The 17,427-nt window shown below is 38.8% G+C and overlaps 1 protein-coding gene across 1 annotated transcript in view; it reads right to left on the bottom strand.

Moving 5' to 3' along the window:
* The window catches only part of whrna (whirlin a), a 124,732-nt gene that overhangs the window by 65,728 nt on the left and 41,577 nt on the right, over window positions 1-17,427 (bottom strand). Inside the window, exon 2 of the mRNA XM_062434855.1 lies at window positions 3,841-4,059. Within this exon, the coding sequence (XP_062290839.1) occupies window positions 3,841-4,059 (219 nt within the window). The remainder of the gene's footprint in view (window positions 1-3,840; window positions 4,060-17,427) is intronic.

The following is a 17,427-nucleotide window of genomic DNA, read 5'->3' as shown; positions in this document are numbered from 1 at the left end:
CTTATATTCAACAGAAGACTAAATGACCAGCATAAACACTGCAGTATTTATATACTGCAGTGTTTATGCTGGGATCCAATTTTACATCCAAAATGTTTCCCCTCTCAAGATATACAGCTTTGGGATGAATGCCCAATGGCTATACTTCAAACTTTTTAAAATATGTGTAAATATATTTCAGGTAGTAGTAGTCACCTCAAGAAGGATTCAGAAATGAAGATGAGGTAATTTGCTGATATTTCAACTATTAAATTAAGCAGTGAAAGTAACTGAACCGGCACAGATTAATGACACCTTTCACTCCTATTCCTCTGCATTCTGCACACAGCGGACATAAATTTACAAATGAAGACGTGATGCATTCAGCAGGAGAGTGGACCTGACACATCTGGATGAAAGTGAGACCGACAAGCAGGAGAAAGAACTGGAGCAGCAGCACTCGGCATGCAGACGAGGACCTGGGTTGAGAGGCTTCACATCACAATGCTTATATTTTGAAGATTAAGGCTGATTATACACAGTCAACATGCAATTATCTTAGCTGACTGTTACATCTACTTAAATTCAGCTTCAATAGTTTCCTTCTCATTTCATTTTATTGAACAATATGAAAGCTGCTGAATCGAAACATTTTCAAAACTCATCTTTTTAACCTTGCATTTATATTTGACTTGATTAACTTATTTTAGTATTAAATTACTTACATTGATAGATCTTTAGATTGTAATATTTGCCCTGATAATGCCAATTTTACCAAGGCTCATATTGCTTATGATAAAGTAATAGGTTGACAGCTCCAAATGCAGTATATAGAATACAAATGCAGCTATAGATATCAACCTTTACACTGCTTTTCCATATATTGATCTATAAAAGCATTTTTTGGTCTGTTCCAGAGGCTGTAGGGTTAGATGAAGGGTTCATTTGTCTGATCAAACAGCTTTGTCTAACCCACTGGCAGTGATGGCTGGTATTATGCTCCTCTTTGTTCGGTCTAATCTTCAGGTGTGTCCCTTAACTCTGCAGCTACTGGCTTTGGCCTTTGAGCTTTTAGCTTTAGTTAATTTGGTAATCTTCTAATGCCATATTTGTTCATGACACACAAGTTGAAACATTCCCCTCACTCACCTGCACTGATGTATAACAACAATACTTCTTAATGCTGTTTTAAGGTGCCTACCTCATCTTAACATCTAAAGTAAAAAGGAAACTTTGTGCTGGGCTTCCTTTATCGTTCATTCTCGGTAATTTGGATGAGCTCACCTCATCGGTACATTTGGAAAGAGAAGACACCACATTTAAAGTTCAGATTGCCGATCGGGAGAGGTTTAGTGGTAGCTTACCAGTGCCAAACTTTAAATTGAGTTTTTTTTTCCTCCAGCACAATGAGGCTTTGATTGCTTGGTGTGATCCTAATGCAGCTGTCCCTCGCCAAGATTGAAAAAGGGAGGAATCAGTTGCACTCTGGCAACTGCAAGCTGTGCAAATATCTCTATTAAACCATGTCAATTTCATCCTTCTTATATCCTGGCTGTGTGTGTAGGTTTGGCATGTGGCACTAGAGAATCTTGCTTTCATTCAGCACATATGGCACTGCGGCTCTTCCCTTTTAATAACAACTATCTGCATATTGGAGGTAAGCCAGCAACCTTTGCTGAGTGGGAGTGTGGAGGCATTCATGTTCTCTGTGACATTTATGCAGGACATGGAAAAATAGTCTTAATTATCTGACTCATCGTTCTTTTATTGGCAGCACATAGCAGTTCTTAAGGCTCATAGTGTTCCTGAGCATCAGCTGTTATCATAGAATTAATGAAATACGCTCTTTCTCTGTTAAAAGGAGTCGCAGTGGTCTAAATGTCTCTGTTTTGTAAGCACTGGAATCTGAAGTGGCATTCATAGAGCATTTGTTTGGGATAGAGGGATTCCTGAAGTGTGTTGTTCATATTGTGTGAAATTAACACTGCATGTTTGAACAGCTAAACAGAGACATTCCCCCTCGCTAACACATGATAGCCACTTACTAAATGCTGAAAAGGCAACTGAGCCAGCCTTGGACAATGTTTCTAACAATTTACCCCTAAACACTAAAGTACTTTTATTACTGCCACTTCTTTTATGTGAAGCACCTCATGGAATGTACAAATTCACAACACAATTTAGCCGTCTGCAGGGGCGTAGCTCAACGTGCCATCCTGTGCTAACATAAAGGACAGGAAAAGTAATAGCAGCGGCAGTTTTGACCTGCGACACTGTGTCAATACAACGTTTGAGTCACGCCTAAACTATAAAAAGCTCCTGGAAGCTATTCCAGCAGATAGCAGATTGACAAATATTCAGATGAAAGATGTTTCTCTCCGATTTAAAAGCACATTTCAAACTCAGAAGTGGATATTCATTTCTTTTTAAACAGGAGCAAAGAAGCTGAAACTATTTACTTGAGACTATATTAATATTTTCTAAATGTTATCTGCGTTTCACTAATTACAGCCTATATTGACAGCAGCTGAGGCTGCCAAGATCAATGTGTGGCTTTCAGGTGATGAAAAATTGAAAGTTCGAGTGTGATAAATCTTTAAAAGCTCTGACAGATCCTTCGCTGCAGGTCATTAAGTGGTGACAGGGTTTTGTGGAACTGAAAGTCCAATTACTGTTATTGTTTAAGTTTTTGATGAAAAAAAAATCTGTGTCCATCACTTTTTTTGGTCCATTAAAGTGTCTTACTATTATAATTTGCTTTTGCTCTTCCAAACTGCTCTCAAAGTCACCCCGCTCAGACATGTTGGAAGCAGATAATAATGTGACCTGCCAACCCTCAAGTTCTCTAACAGCCGTTAAAGCTCTGCATTGCAGATATAATTGCAGCATGATTCTACAAATGCATTACCTTATTTTCTCAAATATATAAAAAGGAAGTGGTTGTGGTGGATAAATTAGTAGGATTTTGATGTTTCGAGAACTGCTGTACTTTTTCAGATTAAATATCGAAAGCAAGGACTGATGAAAGTCTGTGTTTCATGTTTGCCCGATCAGGTTAATGTTCATGTTCGAGTTCAATAAGGGGTTCATGTTCACTTATTCTCTGATTCATTCATTAACCGCAGTGACTGAAGCGAAAACTGTTTGATTGCTTTTTCCTCCCTACAAGTTCATAAAAAACATGAAGTCATGTACAAAAACAGGCCCTGCAGTCACAGAGTTGGAGTGTGATGAGTTACATGACAGAGCTCAGGAACAAGGACTTTTTCAACTTCATCAGAAAGTGAAAAAAACTGTCCTTAACTAGGCTTAATGTGAAAAGAAGAGCTATAAATCTTTTCTCAGTTTTCTCAGTCCTGAAGCTGCATCACAGCACGATGCCTGTTACAGAGGCAAAATTTTAGTTGATATCCTTAAGGAAAGCTGAATATGATTTTTAAGGATATTTGTTACAGTAATTATGATTAATGAATCAAGCTGCTTTAGAGTCTTTCGCTTACTTCAGCATGCTTAATTTATTCTCACCAATTTACATTCTTCATTAATATTTTATTGTATTTTTTCTTATGTTTACTTTCGAAGTTTTAGAGAAATTAGAGAAATTCTACAGGCAAGTGCAATGTGGTAAGTTACCTTTTTAGCAAGTGGAAACTGTTTAAATTGCATAATGAATGTGAGGAATGTCAAATTTTTTGACTGGATGAAATTAGATTTAAAATGATAGATTATATTTAGTTACAATCTGTAGGCATGTTATCCAAAAGTAAAATATTTGCTTGTGTTCTCCTGATAGTATCATTAGTTAGAGGATTTAATGAACACACTGCTTAAATAATCAGGCAAACCAATGTTTTGTTTCACCTTCTTCTCATCTCCGTCCTGCAGTAGCTGCATGTTACTGCGTCGCTGGCTGTCAGTTCTTCTCAGGGTGGCGCTCCGATGCTCAGGCAGGTCAGGAGGAGGTGACACGCTCCGACCCTGAGGGTCAACCCAGGTATAAACATGGTTGGTGACATAGCCGCCTGGAATCCGGCCGACAGATCGTACAGAGAGACAAAGCTTTTTACTGCCCTTCAGCACCTGTGGACAGGAGAGGAGAGATTCAGCCCACGTTAAAAGCAAAAGTAACACATTTTTCCATTCTCAAAACGTGTGAATACACACAAATCCACACGTCAATCGATTTTATTTTATTTTATTTTATAAGGCTGTAGCATTCGCCCACACATACTTGGGCCCAGATAGAGCGTGTTGTTGAAGCAGTGAACTAAGTGAGACACAACACTAAAACAGGCTGAGGAAGATATTTGGGAGAAAATTAAAGATTACATTGAAGCAATCCATTCAGCAATCCATTCTGCAGTGCTTCTCTGCTGTCCAGAAACCCCCAAATGACCAAACACTTACCCACATACACACACAAACACACACAACAGCAAATACATTTCTACTGAAAATTGCTGTTGGCTGTGCCTCATTGCCTTCTGATAGCTTGCTGTACGTGCAATCCCTCTGCAGATCAATATATTCCCATGTGTCTGGTGGTCTGGAGAAAAATCAGACTGAAAGGGGGTGAGAACTTAATGATCAAACCATCTTTATGCAGCACAAACACAAACAGAACCTTAACTTTCAATTCAGAGTCAAAATGGTCACAAACACTTATATTTAAAAGGTCTACAAGACAGTGTACTACTACTTCTGCTTGGAAAAGTTTCTTTATGGAAATGTTTCATTTTGCTACCATCAATGTGTGTTAAAGACTATGGACATATCAAATCAAATTGTCCATTTTAAAGTCACAGCTACAGTTGATTGCATATAGGCCAGACATCAGGAACTATCTCTACCTCCATCTCCAGCCACTTGAATCAGAAATCTTGTTCCTTTCAGTCTTTGCCCAAATCTCATGGACACTGTCTTGGGATTGAACCATTACTGACTGGGAGATTGAAAGGTTTAGTGCTCTCCTTTAACAACTCTGGGCAAGTAAAAAGCCTCCATTACTGCAGCCAAGGAACATCAGACATCACAATCTGATAAAAACAAAAAAGATGACATCGTCTGCAAATAGGCGAGATATCTACACAACATCACCACAGCTACCTTGAAATCCTGTACATTAATAACCAGCAAACAAGAAGGTGACTTGGTGAACACTTAACAACATCTGTTGCATGAAATCAAACCAAAATTCTTCCTTATTTGATTTTAGGTTATTGGTTGTTGCTTTGCGCCCCTAAAACCCCCAAACACATTGTACTTCCTGGACCAATTAAGTGATTTCTACTTAATGGAAATGTCATAGTTCTCTCTCCATTGTAAACTGTATTTTTTCTTCTCTTCGTGTTAAATATATTCACAACTGTCTGCTGCTTGCATTAATGTTGCTTTTGAGAGTAATTTTAACTATTGGTGTACTTGGAGTTTTACTATGAATGAAAAGTGTGGTACAAAGTAAATGTAATACTATTATTACTATCAGTGTTTTCCCTATAATTGTACAGGCCTGGTGGACAATGACAACCTCCACCAAGCCAAATCTAAAAAATAAACACCAATATCCATCCATTCAGAAATCAATAGCATTTAAGGTCCTCACTGTGCAGTACAAATGTGAGTCGACTTCTGTGTCATTGCCTTGGAAACTCTTGGTAGCAAAACTCCTTTAAGGAATAGGGCAATGCATAATGTGTGTTCGAAGCCACCGCCACTCCAAAGCAGCCAACCTAGGGGAAACACTGTCTTTTGTTATTAGTGTTGCAGATGCTTTGTTCAGCCTTTTGTATGTCTGTTTTGTAAATGTAACTTATATGTTATGTTTCATACATGTTTCATGCTGTTTTTTGTATTCAATAAAAACTGCAGTGCCAAATCTATCTATATATCTACAGTCATAATGAATCTGAAGTGATCATTTCCTGCTAACTCTGTATGTAAGGTTGGTGAAAAGACTTCTCAGGGTAGCTTAGGTATCCAAGTGAATGCTGTTAACAAACACAATGTCCCTCCATTCTCTCCTGTAATGAGCCACAAATACATCTATCCCTCACATCAACCTTCTTCCAACAATACTTCCAAAAATATCTTCTGTTGAAATGCATATCAGCATAATGTTACAAGCAACAACTCAAATTATTACTTGTCAGAGTGTTGCAGATTTCAGAGGTGGCACGTCTCCTTGAGCATTACGATCCAACTGAGTCAATTTCACGATCCTGATTTGTGCTGAGAGATAATAACTTCAATTCTGTCACAACAAAACCTCTTCAGCAGCGAAGATCCTTGACTGGACTCAAAATGACTGTCATCACTCCCTCCCACTTTCACCTCCTCACTTCTTTATGGGCTGCATCAATGCAGGAATATAGATAAAAGTATGTAGTTCTTCAACATAGGAGCAGACACCGCTGGTGGCCTTTACTGACAGAAAGAGTGAAGGACAAAATAAGAAAAAGAGAGAGACACACACACACACAAAAAAAATCAGTGTGAAGTCAGAAAGCCAAATTGCCTGTCTCCAGGATTTTATTATTGTGTCATCATTCTGACACTTTTGATGACAAAGTCCATCTCTTTGTTGGAACAACACCAGCACATGACATCTGTCACATGTTTCTGAGCCGTCAGACATCACCAGGGGGGTCATGGGAAACGAAATGCAATCAGGATGACACCGTTGGCAAATTGAACATACACACACATGGAGCAAAGAAGAGAGATAAGGTAAACATAAATAAATAAATGAGGAAGGTGATGAGAAAGCCTCAAGGAGATCCGTGGAATTCAAAGAGTAAAGTATTAAATATATGGAAATTAAATTGATGCTTGTGTTTCAAAGTCACAGTTTCCCTAAGGCTTACCATTATACAAAACAGTCAAATATATTGATTTATATTTGTATACGAATAGAAAAAGCTTTATAATGTATGTAGGAAAAAAACAAGTATGAAGGACACACTGTACACTATTATTATGGAATTGGGCCACAGCTATAATTATGTTAAGATTAGTTGTTTTAAGAAGCATTGAAATCTTTGTGGGTGGATGACGATATCACTGCAGATCTTTACAAATTGAACTGAAGTTTTTAATTGCATCGCACCATCCACATTCTCAAGAAGACATTTAACAGAAATTACTGGCGGGGCTTCTTTATTTGGTGATGGTTTGATCGATGAACACCGGCCACTCTCTCTTGGATGCTTTTTCCGAGCAAGCCACAGCACATCACTTTGATTGATAATTCCAAACAGGCTCTATCATGGTGCGTGCTGGTCCGGGAACTGCATTTTAGAGGAAATGGAAGAAGGCGGCAAAATGAGCAGTGTTTAGATGCGATGAGAAGCAAGTGCGGGGGGAATTAGGGCAAAATGAGATGAGGAGAAAAGGAAAGATGGGGGGGGGGGTTTAACAGGTTGCTCCCAACCCTGTGGGTAAGAAACAGCGGTAATCGACTTAAGAGCCGTGCTATAGTGGTCCTAATTCGTCATTCCTGGAGAAAAAGTGCTGATTACGACACCGGGTTTGATGAACTTCGGCTCTGCCTGCGTGCAGAACAAACATCGCTGGGGAAATAATAGAAAATATAACAGGGCATAAATGGGAAATGGCAATGGCAGATAAACTGCTTTCAGACGATGCTGTGGAAAGAAACAACACACTCTCATGAGAGTTCAGGCAATCCATTTTATACACAAAAAGCCAAGAGCACAGAGCCCTGCGGTAGAGGCCATCCATTTCCATCACTTCTAAATGCACATCTGTGTACTGTACAAGCTTTAGAGCTACAGTGTAAGACATGAGGGATTGAACCATATTATAGAGAGAGTATGTATTAAAAGACCCAACAGCGTTGTTAAGAAGCTAAATCTCTGAAAAGTCCTCAAAAATCATTAAGCCATATTTGTGTGTGGGTCAATGCGTATGTGTGACTACACAACTAATCAAAGTAAATGAGATGTGCGCAGGCTGCTGCACACACACGATTATTTAATAAAATCTGACAACAAGAACAACCCAGCTCTTCTGAGTCTTGTAAACAAGACAAAAACAAGTCATGCAGTCTCAATTTTTAGAGCTAAAACACAAGCAAACAATGGAGTGTGTCTGGATGTTGTTTAGGCTTACACATATATTCAGGTTTTCTCACAGAGAGTAAATGGCAGATTTACTGAGGAGTAATGGAGACTTTGTTCATGATGGCTCATGTTGTTTTATATCATTAAAAACATTTATAAAAAAGACTGAGTATATGTGTTAAAATGTCTCTTTATCTGAGAAAGATGTTGCTAAGTTGGGGGTCAGGGTGTATAGGGGACCATACTATTCACCTTATACAGTATATGCTTCCTTTAACATTATTCATAAACACTCCATCAATCTTCATTGTTATGCAGATGATACTTAATTATATCTATCAGATAAATCCAGATGAATCCAAAGAATTAACTAAACTAAAAGCATGCCTTAAGGCCTGGATGACGTGCAACTTTCTGCTATTAAACTCTGAAAAATCTGAAGTTATTGTGTTTGTCCCCAAACACCTTAGAAACTTCTCTGGCCTTCAGCAACACTGTAAGCAACCTAGGAGTTATATTTGATCAGGATTTGTCCTTCAATTCCCACATAAAACAAATTTCAAGGACAGCCTTTTTTTCATCTATGAAATATTGCAAAAATCAGACACACTCCCTTGCAACCCCAACTAGTCGAGGCAGATGGCCGCCCAATTAGAGCCCGGTTCTGCCTAAGGTTTCTTCCCGTTAAAAGGGAGTTTCTCCTTGTCACTGTCTCCAAGTGCTTGCTCATGTGGGAATGTCGGGTCTCTTTAAATGATTAATTTAACAATTAAAGTACGGTCTAGACCTACTCCATGTGTAAAGTGCCTTGAGATTACTTTTGTTGTGATTTGGTGCTATATAAATATAGATTGATTGATTGAATTGGCAAAATGAGGCCCCAAATGTAATTAAACCTGTAGTGCTCTACCTGATGTCTGATACAAAAACAAAAAGTCTCTGTTTTCATGAGAGTTGGGATGAGGTTTCGGTTAGAACAGGTGGATTTATGACAGCAAAAGCAAAAGAAAAGTGTCCATGAGTCGTCTGTTAAAAGCATTTCTTCTGTGGCACTGTCGGATGATTTGGCTGCAGGGTTGAAACCACTTCATGCTAATTGTTGCTTCTAAGTTGTCACGAACTCTCGTAACGCACAAGCTAAGTCAAGTGAATGAAAACCAAGTGATCTGAGTGCACAGTCCAAACAAACACAGTGACTTGAAAGCACACAGATCAGATGTAAGAACTTGATACACACATACAAAGCACAACCAGGTTAACTGTATTTCACCCTGCTTATTTACCGCCAACCACTGGAGATCTATGTTACACAGACACAAACACACACCTGTGAGAAAAATTGAATGTCATGATTACACATTACCCTGATTCCAATCAATTACTACACAAACAGAACACAAGCTGCGTGACATTCTGTAAACACAGAGCACTTAAGCATGCAAAAGAAGGACTTAAACTTCTACATTAAACCTCAATTAACTGGAAAGAGCTAGATGTGAATGATTTTTATGTCTCTATCAACTAAGTGCTCCACAATAAGGCATTAGATGCAGGCTTAAAAAAAGAAAAAAGTTAAGACATTAATGTAGTGACATACTCACAATGTCTGGTTCAATATATAAAACATTTTTTTTTCAATATTACCTGCAAACTATTGTTGAAGACTGACCCAAAGAGGGAGTTCAAGATGTGTGTTCATGTTTGTAAGTTATCAAAACAAGGATTCCAGCTATGTAAGTGGATAATGGAGCGAAATTATGTCAAACAAGGGGTCACCAAATATAAAATCCCCCCCTTCAGTTTCAGATTTTTTTCTTGAAGGCGAACACAGGACAAATGATTCATAGAGTAGGTATTTACAGTATGCTGTAGTTGACAAAAAAGGCAGTTTAATTGCAGTTGTACTTTATCTCACCCCTTAAAATGTGAAGTTCCTGGCTTCAGTAACACTCAACGAAGGTGTCAAAATATCAGTGCAACATTCACACACACACACACACACACACACACACACACACACACACACACACACAGCAGGAAGTGCTGGTGACATAAAAAATATAGACGGAACAAAACTGCAACACACAGCTTTCATGGCAATCTTTATACTCCTGTTGGCGTTAGGACTGACAGAAGATTAAAACGAGTGATTACTCTTTGCTTGCACTGCTGCATCATGGTTTCACAGTGTGTTTGTACAATTACAACAGCCGGCAGTGAAGGTAGGCCCGGTGAGCTCTGGAGAGCAGACGAGCTGTAAGAAAACTGGAATGTGTTTGTTTGATGGTTTGCTGAAAATCAGAATGCGGCTGGGAGGAAAGTGAATCTGTCAGCGGTGTGAATGGATCATAGTCATTGATGCTGTGCAGCGTTGGCACAATTTTCAAAGTCCGATCTATCTATCAGCTGTGTGTTTATGCCTTTGGGCCAAACATGTCACCGGCAGCGAGCGTGCCTGCGAGCCTGTCGATGAAGTGTTTCCCCCGACTGTGAGGGAGAGCTAAGAATAAACGCATGTGCTCGTTTCCACATCGGTTGAGTTTATGTGGGTAACTCTGACAAGTAAGATCCGCAATGTGCTGGTTTCATAGCACACAGGGCAGTGAGTCAGAATGTATTAGGAAAACAATGTCTTTTATCAATATTATTCTGTTATATTGAGTTCAAAGAAAGAAATACAGATCAAAATTGAATTCAAAATGTACAGCGGAATGCTTTGCTTTAAGCACACTTGAAGGTGTTAACATCCATTTTGTGAGAACAGTTTAGTTTAACCAAACCTTTTATACAAAATGTAAATACAGCCGCAGGTCAAATATTTTTGAAGTAAATAAATGGTAACCATTGTCACTGTCTTTAATCCATCAAATTAGCTTTTAAATAATGCAAGAAAGACTTATTCTCTCTTATTTCTGTCCTTTATGACAACATATACGTCATGATAACATTTCACTGTATTGGTACTGCAGAGCAATTCACCATCTTTATCATACTGTATAGAGGTAATTAATTAACATTGAACAATGTGTCCCCTTGTCATCCTGTTTTTGCAACTTGAAAACTTGCAGACATGAGCTATCTTTAGAAACATGTCATGTAATGATAATTACATTACTGACTTGGCGTACGATAACCTAATTATCAACATTATATATCCATATATCGACTTATCGTACAATATATGATTATTTAGCAAATGTGCCAGAGTAAACAGCTTAACTTATTGTGTGTGGTCCATCTATCTATCTTAGGGCCCAACCCATACTGGTTTTGGCCCAATGCCGATACCGACTGTACAAAGTAAAAAAAATCCTATATCGATAATCTTTTACATCGAGAATATATACACGCACACATACATATATAAACGCACATTCTTTACAGTGATCCCTCAAGTCATTATTGTTATCAAACTATTGTGAGAAAGTTATGCAATGAAAACAAATAGGCACATATTGTACAACATATATGGCGCTTAACCACTATACAGTTCTAGCACTACTCGACTCGACTCTACTCTTTTTTTTTGCCTTTCCACTCAGGATAGTACCTGGTACTTTTTTATTAACTGCTCTGCTGAGGTTCCAAGCGAGCCAACCCAATACTAAAATGTGACGTCAACAGACTGCCGGCCACTGATTGGTCAGAGAGTGTCGTCACTGGAAGAGTCATGAGCCATCCGACACAATAATTAATTACCCGGCATTTTTAAATACCGGCAGCAGCGTTACAGCGATTCGGCTCTCTTCTATTGCTTTGTGTGTGACAAAAGGCACAGACCGAGCAGCAAGTACACCATTGCCCCGATATCCTCCACTGTTTATGTGTTTGCGTCACGTATAAAACAAAGTCACGGCAGTTTCGCGCAGCCGTGCTATGACGACCCCGTCCACGTTGAGTAGGTATTATGAAGTAATGGAAAAGGTTGTTCCTGGTACCAAATCGGGTCCAGTCGAGCCAAGTAGTGCTAGAACTGTATAGTGGAAAAGCGCCAATAGGCCGATACCGATATATCTGTGACACGCCAATATCGGCTGACTGATGCATCAGTCGGGCTGTAATCTGTCTTCTTGTTTCAGCAGGTTGTTTCCAGAAGGTTTCAATGTTTTAATGAATTCTGTTTTTGAGAAAAAAGTGCACGGTGCTGTTCATATGGCATTATCCCTAAATAACACCATCCTAGGCCCTGGTGATGGGTCAGCAGCAACATAGTGCCCAACCTCCGATACTCCGGTTGCCCCAGTGAATAAGTGGCTCAGGATTGAGCTGCTACCCCTTCACAAACCCACTGAGCCAATGCCACTTCCATATTTACATGTGATGTCAGAGGTGGGAGGCAATTCTGACGAACATTGCGGCTCAGGAAGATTTTTTTTACATTCAGGTTTCAAATGTCTGAATACTTTTCAGAATTTAAAGTTCATTGCTTTTTGAAAGGGTGTACTTAAAGGGTGCATTATTACGCTATTATATTATCATTATATCAGTGGCATAAAATGGTCTTAAAATGACAATAGTATAATTTATTGCGATTATTTTTGGGACAATATATCGTCCAACAAAAACAATTACCATTACAGGCCTAAACATGACATTCTCCTTGTATTTTCTAACTGCACAGTGTACTGATTGTTTGTGTGTACTGTTTTGCCACGTGTGTGAGCATGCACATGCACATTTGTTGGACACAGAAACAGTTTAGGCCCCAAATGAAGTAAACACTTAGAAGGATTAATGAGTAATTGACAAGGCCGCCAACACAGAGACTTAATGGAGGCGAGTCATCAATCACAAGGATTAGCCAGAGGGAAACATCCACAATGGCTTTGCCCAAGCCATCTCAACTAATCCTCCCATTCTCCAATCCATCTCATACACTCTGGTTATCTCTGTAATTTGAATAAATGCCACAAACCACCTGCAAGCATGCACACACACACAAACATATATGCATACATAACTGCACAATAGGGCACAAATACAAAATACAAATCTTTCTTTTCTATCCTTTAATCACACTTGGGGAAGACACTCCTTAAGATGTGTATCATAATGCCTACAGGGTCCCAATATTTCTAATCTATTGCCATTTATCATTTTAAGGTGAACAGAGAGGCAAATCGATGCTGGCTTTTTGCAACTGACTGGGTGGTTAATATACATAGCTGTTATCACCTTTACTGTGCCAGAGAAAGAGAAAACAGATCTGTCATTTTTTTATCATTCGAAACAAGAACAGCGTTTGTTAAGAGATCTAGTCTACAGATACTGCAGAGTCTGAGATGAACACATGCTGATGAATATTATGTTGAGTTAAAACTGATAAAATGGAGCGTTTTTGGTGTGTTGAGTCAGAGAAAGAGAGAGAGAGAGATGTGTGATCGGTAGTGTAAAGCTATAGGGGGAGATGGTGAGTTCATAATGGATTAGTTATATTATAGATTCTAATAAATTTGAATCAACTTACATAAAGCAAAGCATTTGCTGATTTCAGCCTCTCATGATGTGAGGATTTGCTGCTTTTCTCTATTTTACATCACTGTATAACTGTAGGTTTTGGTTGGTCAGACAAGAGAAGCAATTTGAAGATGTCACTTTGGGCTTTGTGATGGAATTTGTGATGGGCACAATTCTTAAACTAAAAGATCATACTCTATGGTTAAAAAAAAAAGATTTATATATTACGAAAGTCATTGTTAGTTGTAGCCCTAATATGGTTGCTCTAGGAAACATCCAATACGTCCATAAATCCAGCACCTCCTAACTGCTCCATTGCAACCATAAAGCCCAAAAACTAAATGGGAATTTTGTGGCTTGTGTTTTAGCAACATCTGAAGAAACATAGACAGCTAATGGTATTAAAATGATCACAATTGTTTGAGACATAAAATCATTTTTGTATGTACTGTATATTCCACCTGAGTCTTCATGATGTTTTTCATGATTTACTGCTGAGTGACTCTAATGTTTAATGTGTTTTTATGTTGGACTGGCGACATTAAAATGAAAGGTGAAACACCCGAAAGAAGATTGTGGTGATGAACTTTCTGAATGTTGCTTGTTTATTGGATTTTTTCATTGAGTCCTATGTTGGATTGGTACATTAGGACTGTTGCCACACGGGTGCTTTTATAAAAGTTTCTAGCCGGTGCCGTTGTGGGCCTCTAAAACCTTTTGAGATATAGTATGTAATATTAGGCTATGAATTCAAATGAATTTGATCTCACTTAAGGTACATCCATAGGTTCCTGGAATCTTGGAGCAATCGAAAAGGGCTTTTATAATTTATTGATATTTATTAATAAATTCTGTGGGTGTAACATACAGTATCTGTTGGTGTGGGCAGAAAGCCACAAAAACAAGTAAGAAAACTCAAACTCCACACCAAAGAAAGACACAGCTGAGATTTTTGACTCCCTTGCTGTGAAACAACTCCGCTAACTGCTGCAACAAAGTGTCTACAGACGACACACAAATGTCCTAATTATGCAGTGATCAACATGAACAATGAATTGCTCAAAATTGTTCAAAAAGAAAAAGACTGTCAGGATAGCTGGCAGGGCCATGGATCAATCTGCCCCCCACTCTTTCCTTTACACCAGTTCATTAATCCAACTCCCCTCCTATAGCTCTTCTCCTCCCTCTCATATCTCCTGTATTGAACGCCATATCTCTCAGCAGCCATAATTTACGATGCCTCCTTCCGGACACAGATGCCCGACATCTTTCACTGATATTTACTCAGACTGAGAGAGAGCAAGTGTAAGAGAGAGGACAGATGATGAGAGCAGCGAAGGACGATTCAGAGCTCAATCTCTGCTCGAGTTCTGCTTGCATCTTTTCATCTAAATATGAATAGATTTCTCTCGTTCATATTGTACACCTGGGATCAGCTGCATTCATCATTCATGTTTCGTAAAGCGTGTACAATCAGCTGTGATGCAACTGTCCCATTATTAACGGAGTATAAAAGAATCAATTGGTACTACCCCTGGAGAAGCAGCAACAGATGTGATTTCATTTTCCATAACAGACCACTGAACATAATCAAACTATTCATGTTCAGAATCCCTGTGGAGACCTCTCCTTGTGGATGTGTATGCTTTTTAATGCCTCAGGGTTCATCACTCTTAGCAACAAGATGGTCATTATATTAAATGGACTTAAGTGTTTCCGTGAGGTTCATTGCTTTGTGGGCGAGGTGGCTGCAGCAGTTATGGGGAATTGGAGGGGCTTGCGTTCACCATTATTCGCTCAACCGCAAACACATTACACACTGCCCTATTCCTTAAAGGAGCCACACTACCAAGAGTTTCCCATGCAACAACACAGAAGTTGACTTTTAAAGTTGATGTTTCCGAACTGCATTGCAGAGTGTTTAAAAACACCAGGAGCTTCCTGATGAATGAATATCCGGCACTATTTTTGGCATTAAGACATTTTTTTTGGCCTGGCAGGGGTTCTAGTTGGTCTGACAGCCTGCCAGGCCTGTACACTTTTAGGGGAACCACTGGACTTTATTTTATTCTAAACTATACAAAAGCTGACCTAAAGCTTATACAATAGCAAACCTGCCAGTAATTGCAGGACTGGCAATGGCATCTGTTTCTGCTGCTCACACCGAATCAATTAAAGCTGTTATCCATTCATGGACGCATTGATGTACCTCAGCATTCAGACAAGAGCTCCGCCTGGAGCCATTGGAAAAGTGTCTGAGATATCAGATGGGATGGTTTTAAGTAAGTATCACTGCTTCAGCTAGGAGCCTCGCTGAAGGATATACCAGGACATACTGAGTCATAGGAGTTACTCACTACGGTAAATTCAGAGAGGAGTAAAAAAGTGAGGGTGCTTAACTTAGTGTGAAAATGTAAATTAGGCCAAACCTATTCTTTCATTGAGAATAATAAAGCAAGACTACATGCCATTTTGAAGTTTCAGTCTGAAGAATAATTCACATATCAGATTGTGCCTTACAAAACTGATATGAACAAACTTCTTAACTTGCATAAAGGATGCTTTGTCTGTTTGCAGGACTTCAGAAAAAATACAGATTTGGTGAAAAGTCAGGCCTCGGGGCATAAAGCAAGAGGGGCAAGAGAGAAGTGAAGTTCTGTTAAGTTCTACTTGAGAAAAATGCTAAACCTGCCAAGGCATAGGTGTGTTTAACATAGTTAGGCAAACATACTGATGTTTAACAGGTGAATTAATTACTGTGGTCGTCATCTTAGTTTTCTGTGTTAGCATGCTAACATTTGGTAATTAGCACTAAATAGCACTGCTAAGGCAAAATGGGAATGGGAATGTCACTAATCTTGCAGGCAACTACAGTACAGGACAAATTACATTTCTGACCTTATAATGGTGCTACACAAAAAGTCAGAAGACCACTAATTCATCCTGTGGAGGACATTAACGTGCCTAACAATTTTCATGGCAATCCATCCAATATTTGTTTAGACATTTTACACTGAACCACAAATGTCAGCCTTGTGGTTGTGCTAGATGAAAGGTCAGGGGATCACAAAAGTCGGAGTCGGTAGGTCTCAATAATTTTAGAGATATTTCAGTCTGAACCAAAGTGGTGGGACGATCCAGACACTGACTGACGGACCAAGATTGTGATCAATACTGTCATACCCTTCGGCATGGCTATAAAACTGGTAAGTGGTTGGTGAGACCAACATTTGGGCCATTTATAATGCTTAACATTTTTTCGCATAACTACTGAATTACAAGACATAGAAACAAATGTTTTTTGTGCAATCCTTGATACAGGAATAATGTATTATAATAATCCTGCCCATCTGTGCCTGAACTAACCACTGCTACTCTATGTTTACCACATGAAATATTTGGATGTGCCCATTTCTTTAAGGGTAGTGTATCTAATGCATTTTAATATAACCTGTTAACAAAGTCTTGCAGGTGTGACTTTTTTTAAATTACCTGTAGTTACGATTAAACACATTGTGCAATTGCTTCCAAATCCTGATGACAGATGAAATATCAACTCTGAGCCAATCAAATCAAATGTGATGCCATTTAATCTGTGCTTGTGGTGTTACAGCAACATGATATACTGAAAGTGCTATAACTTTTTTATGCAGTTTTTAACAGGGGCTTGTAAAGCCTTAACATTCCCTGATAGGATTTATTTATTCAGAACACCTGACACAACATCTGTATTTTAATGCACCTCTGGATTTAGATGCAGACAAAATATGTTCTATAATCAAAATAACTAATTCATTGCACTGCCTGTGGAGGTATGTCCTCTGTATTCTATATTTGGAGATGACATTTATGGCATCATAATGCAGAGACAAGAGAAAACAGCTGATGCAAGCATTTTTTTATGAAGGAT

Source organism: Scomber scombrus, chromosome 15, assembly GCF_963691925.1.
Source record: "Scomber scombrus chromosome 15, fScoSco1.1, whole genome shotgun sequence".
NCBI lineage: Eukaryota > Metazoa > Chordata > Actinopteri > Scombriformes > Scombridae > Scomber > Scomber scombrus.
This window is presented reverse-complemented; position numbering and strand designations above follow the sequence as displayed.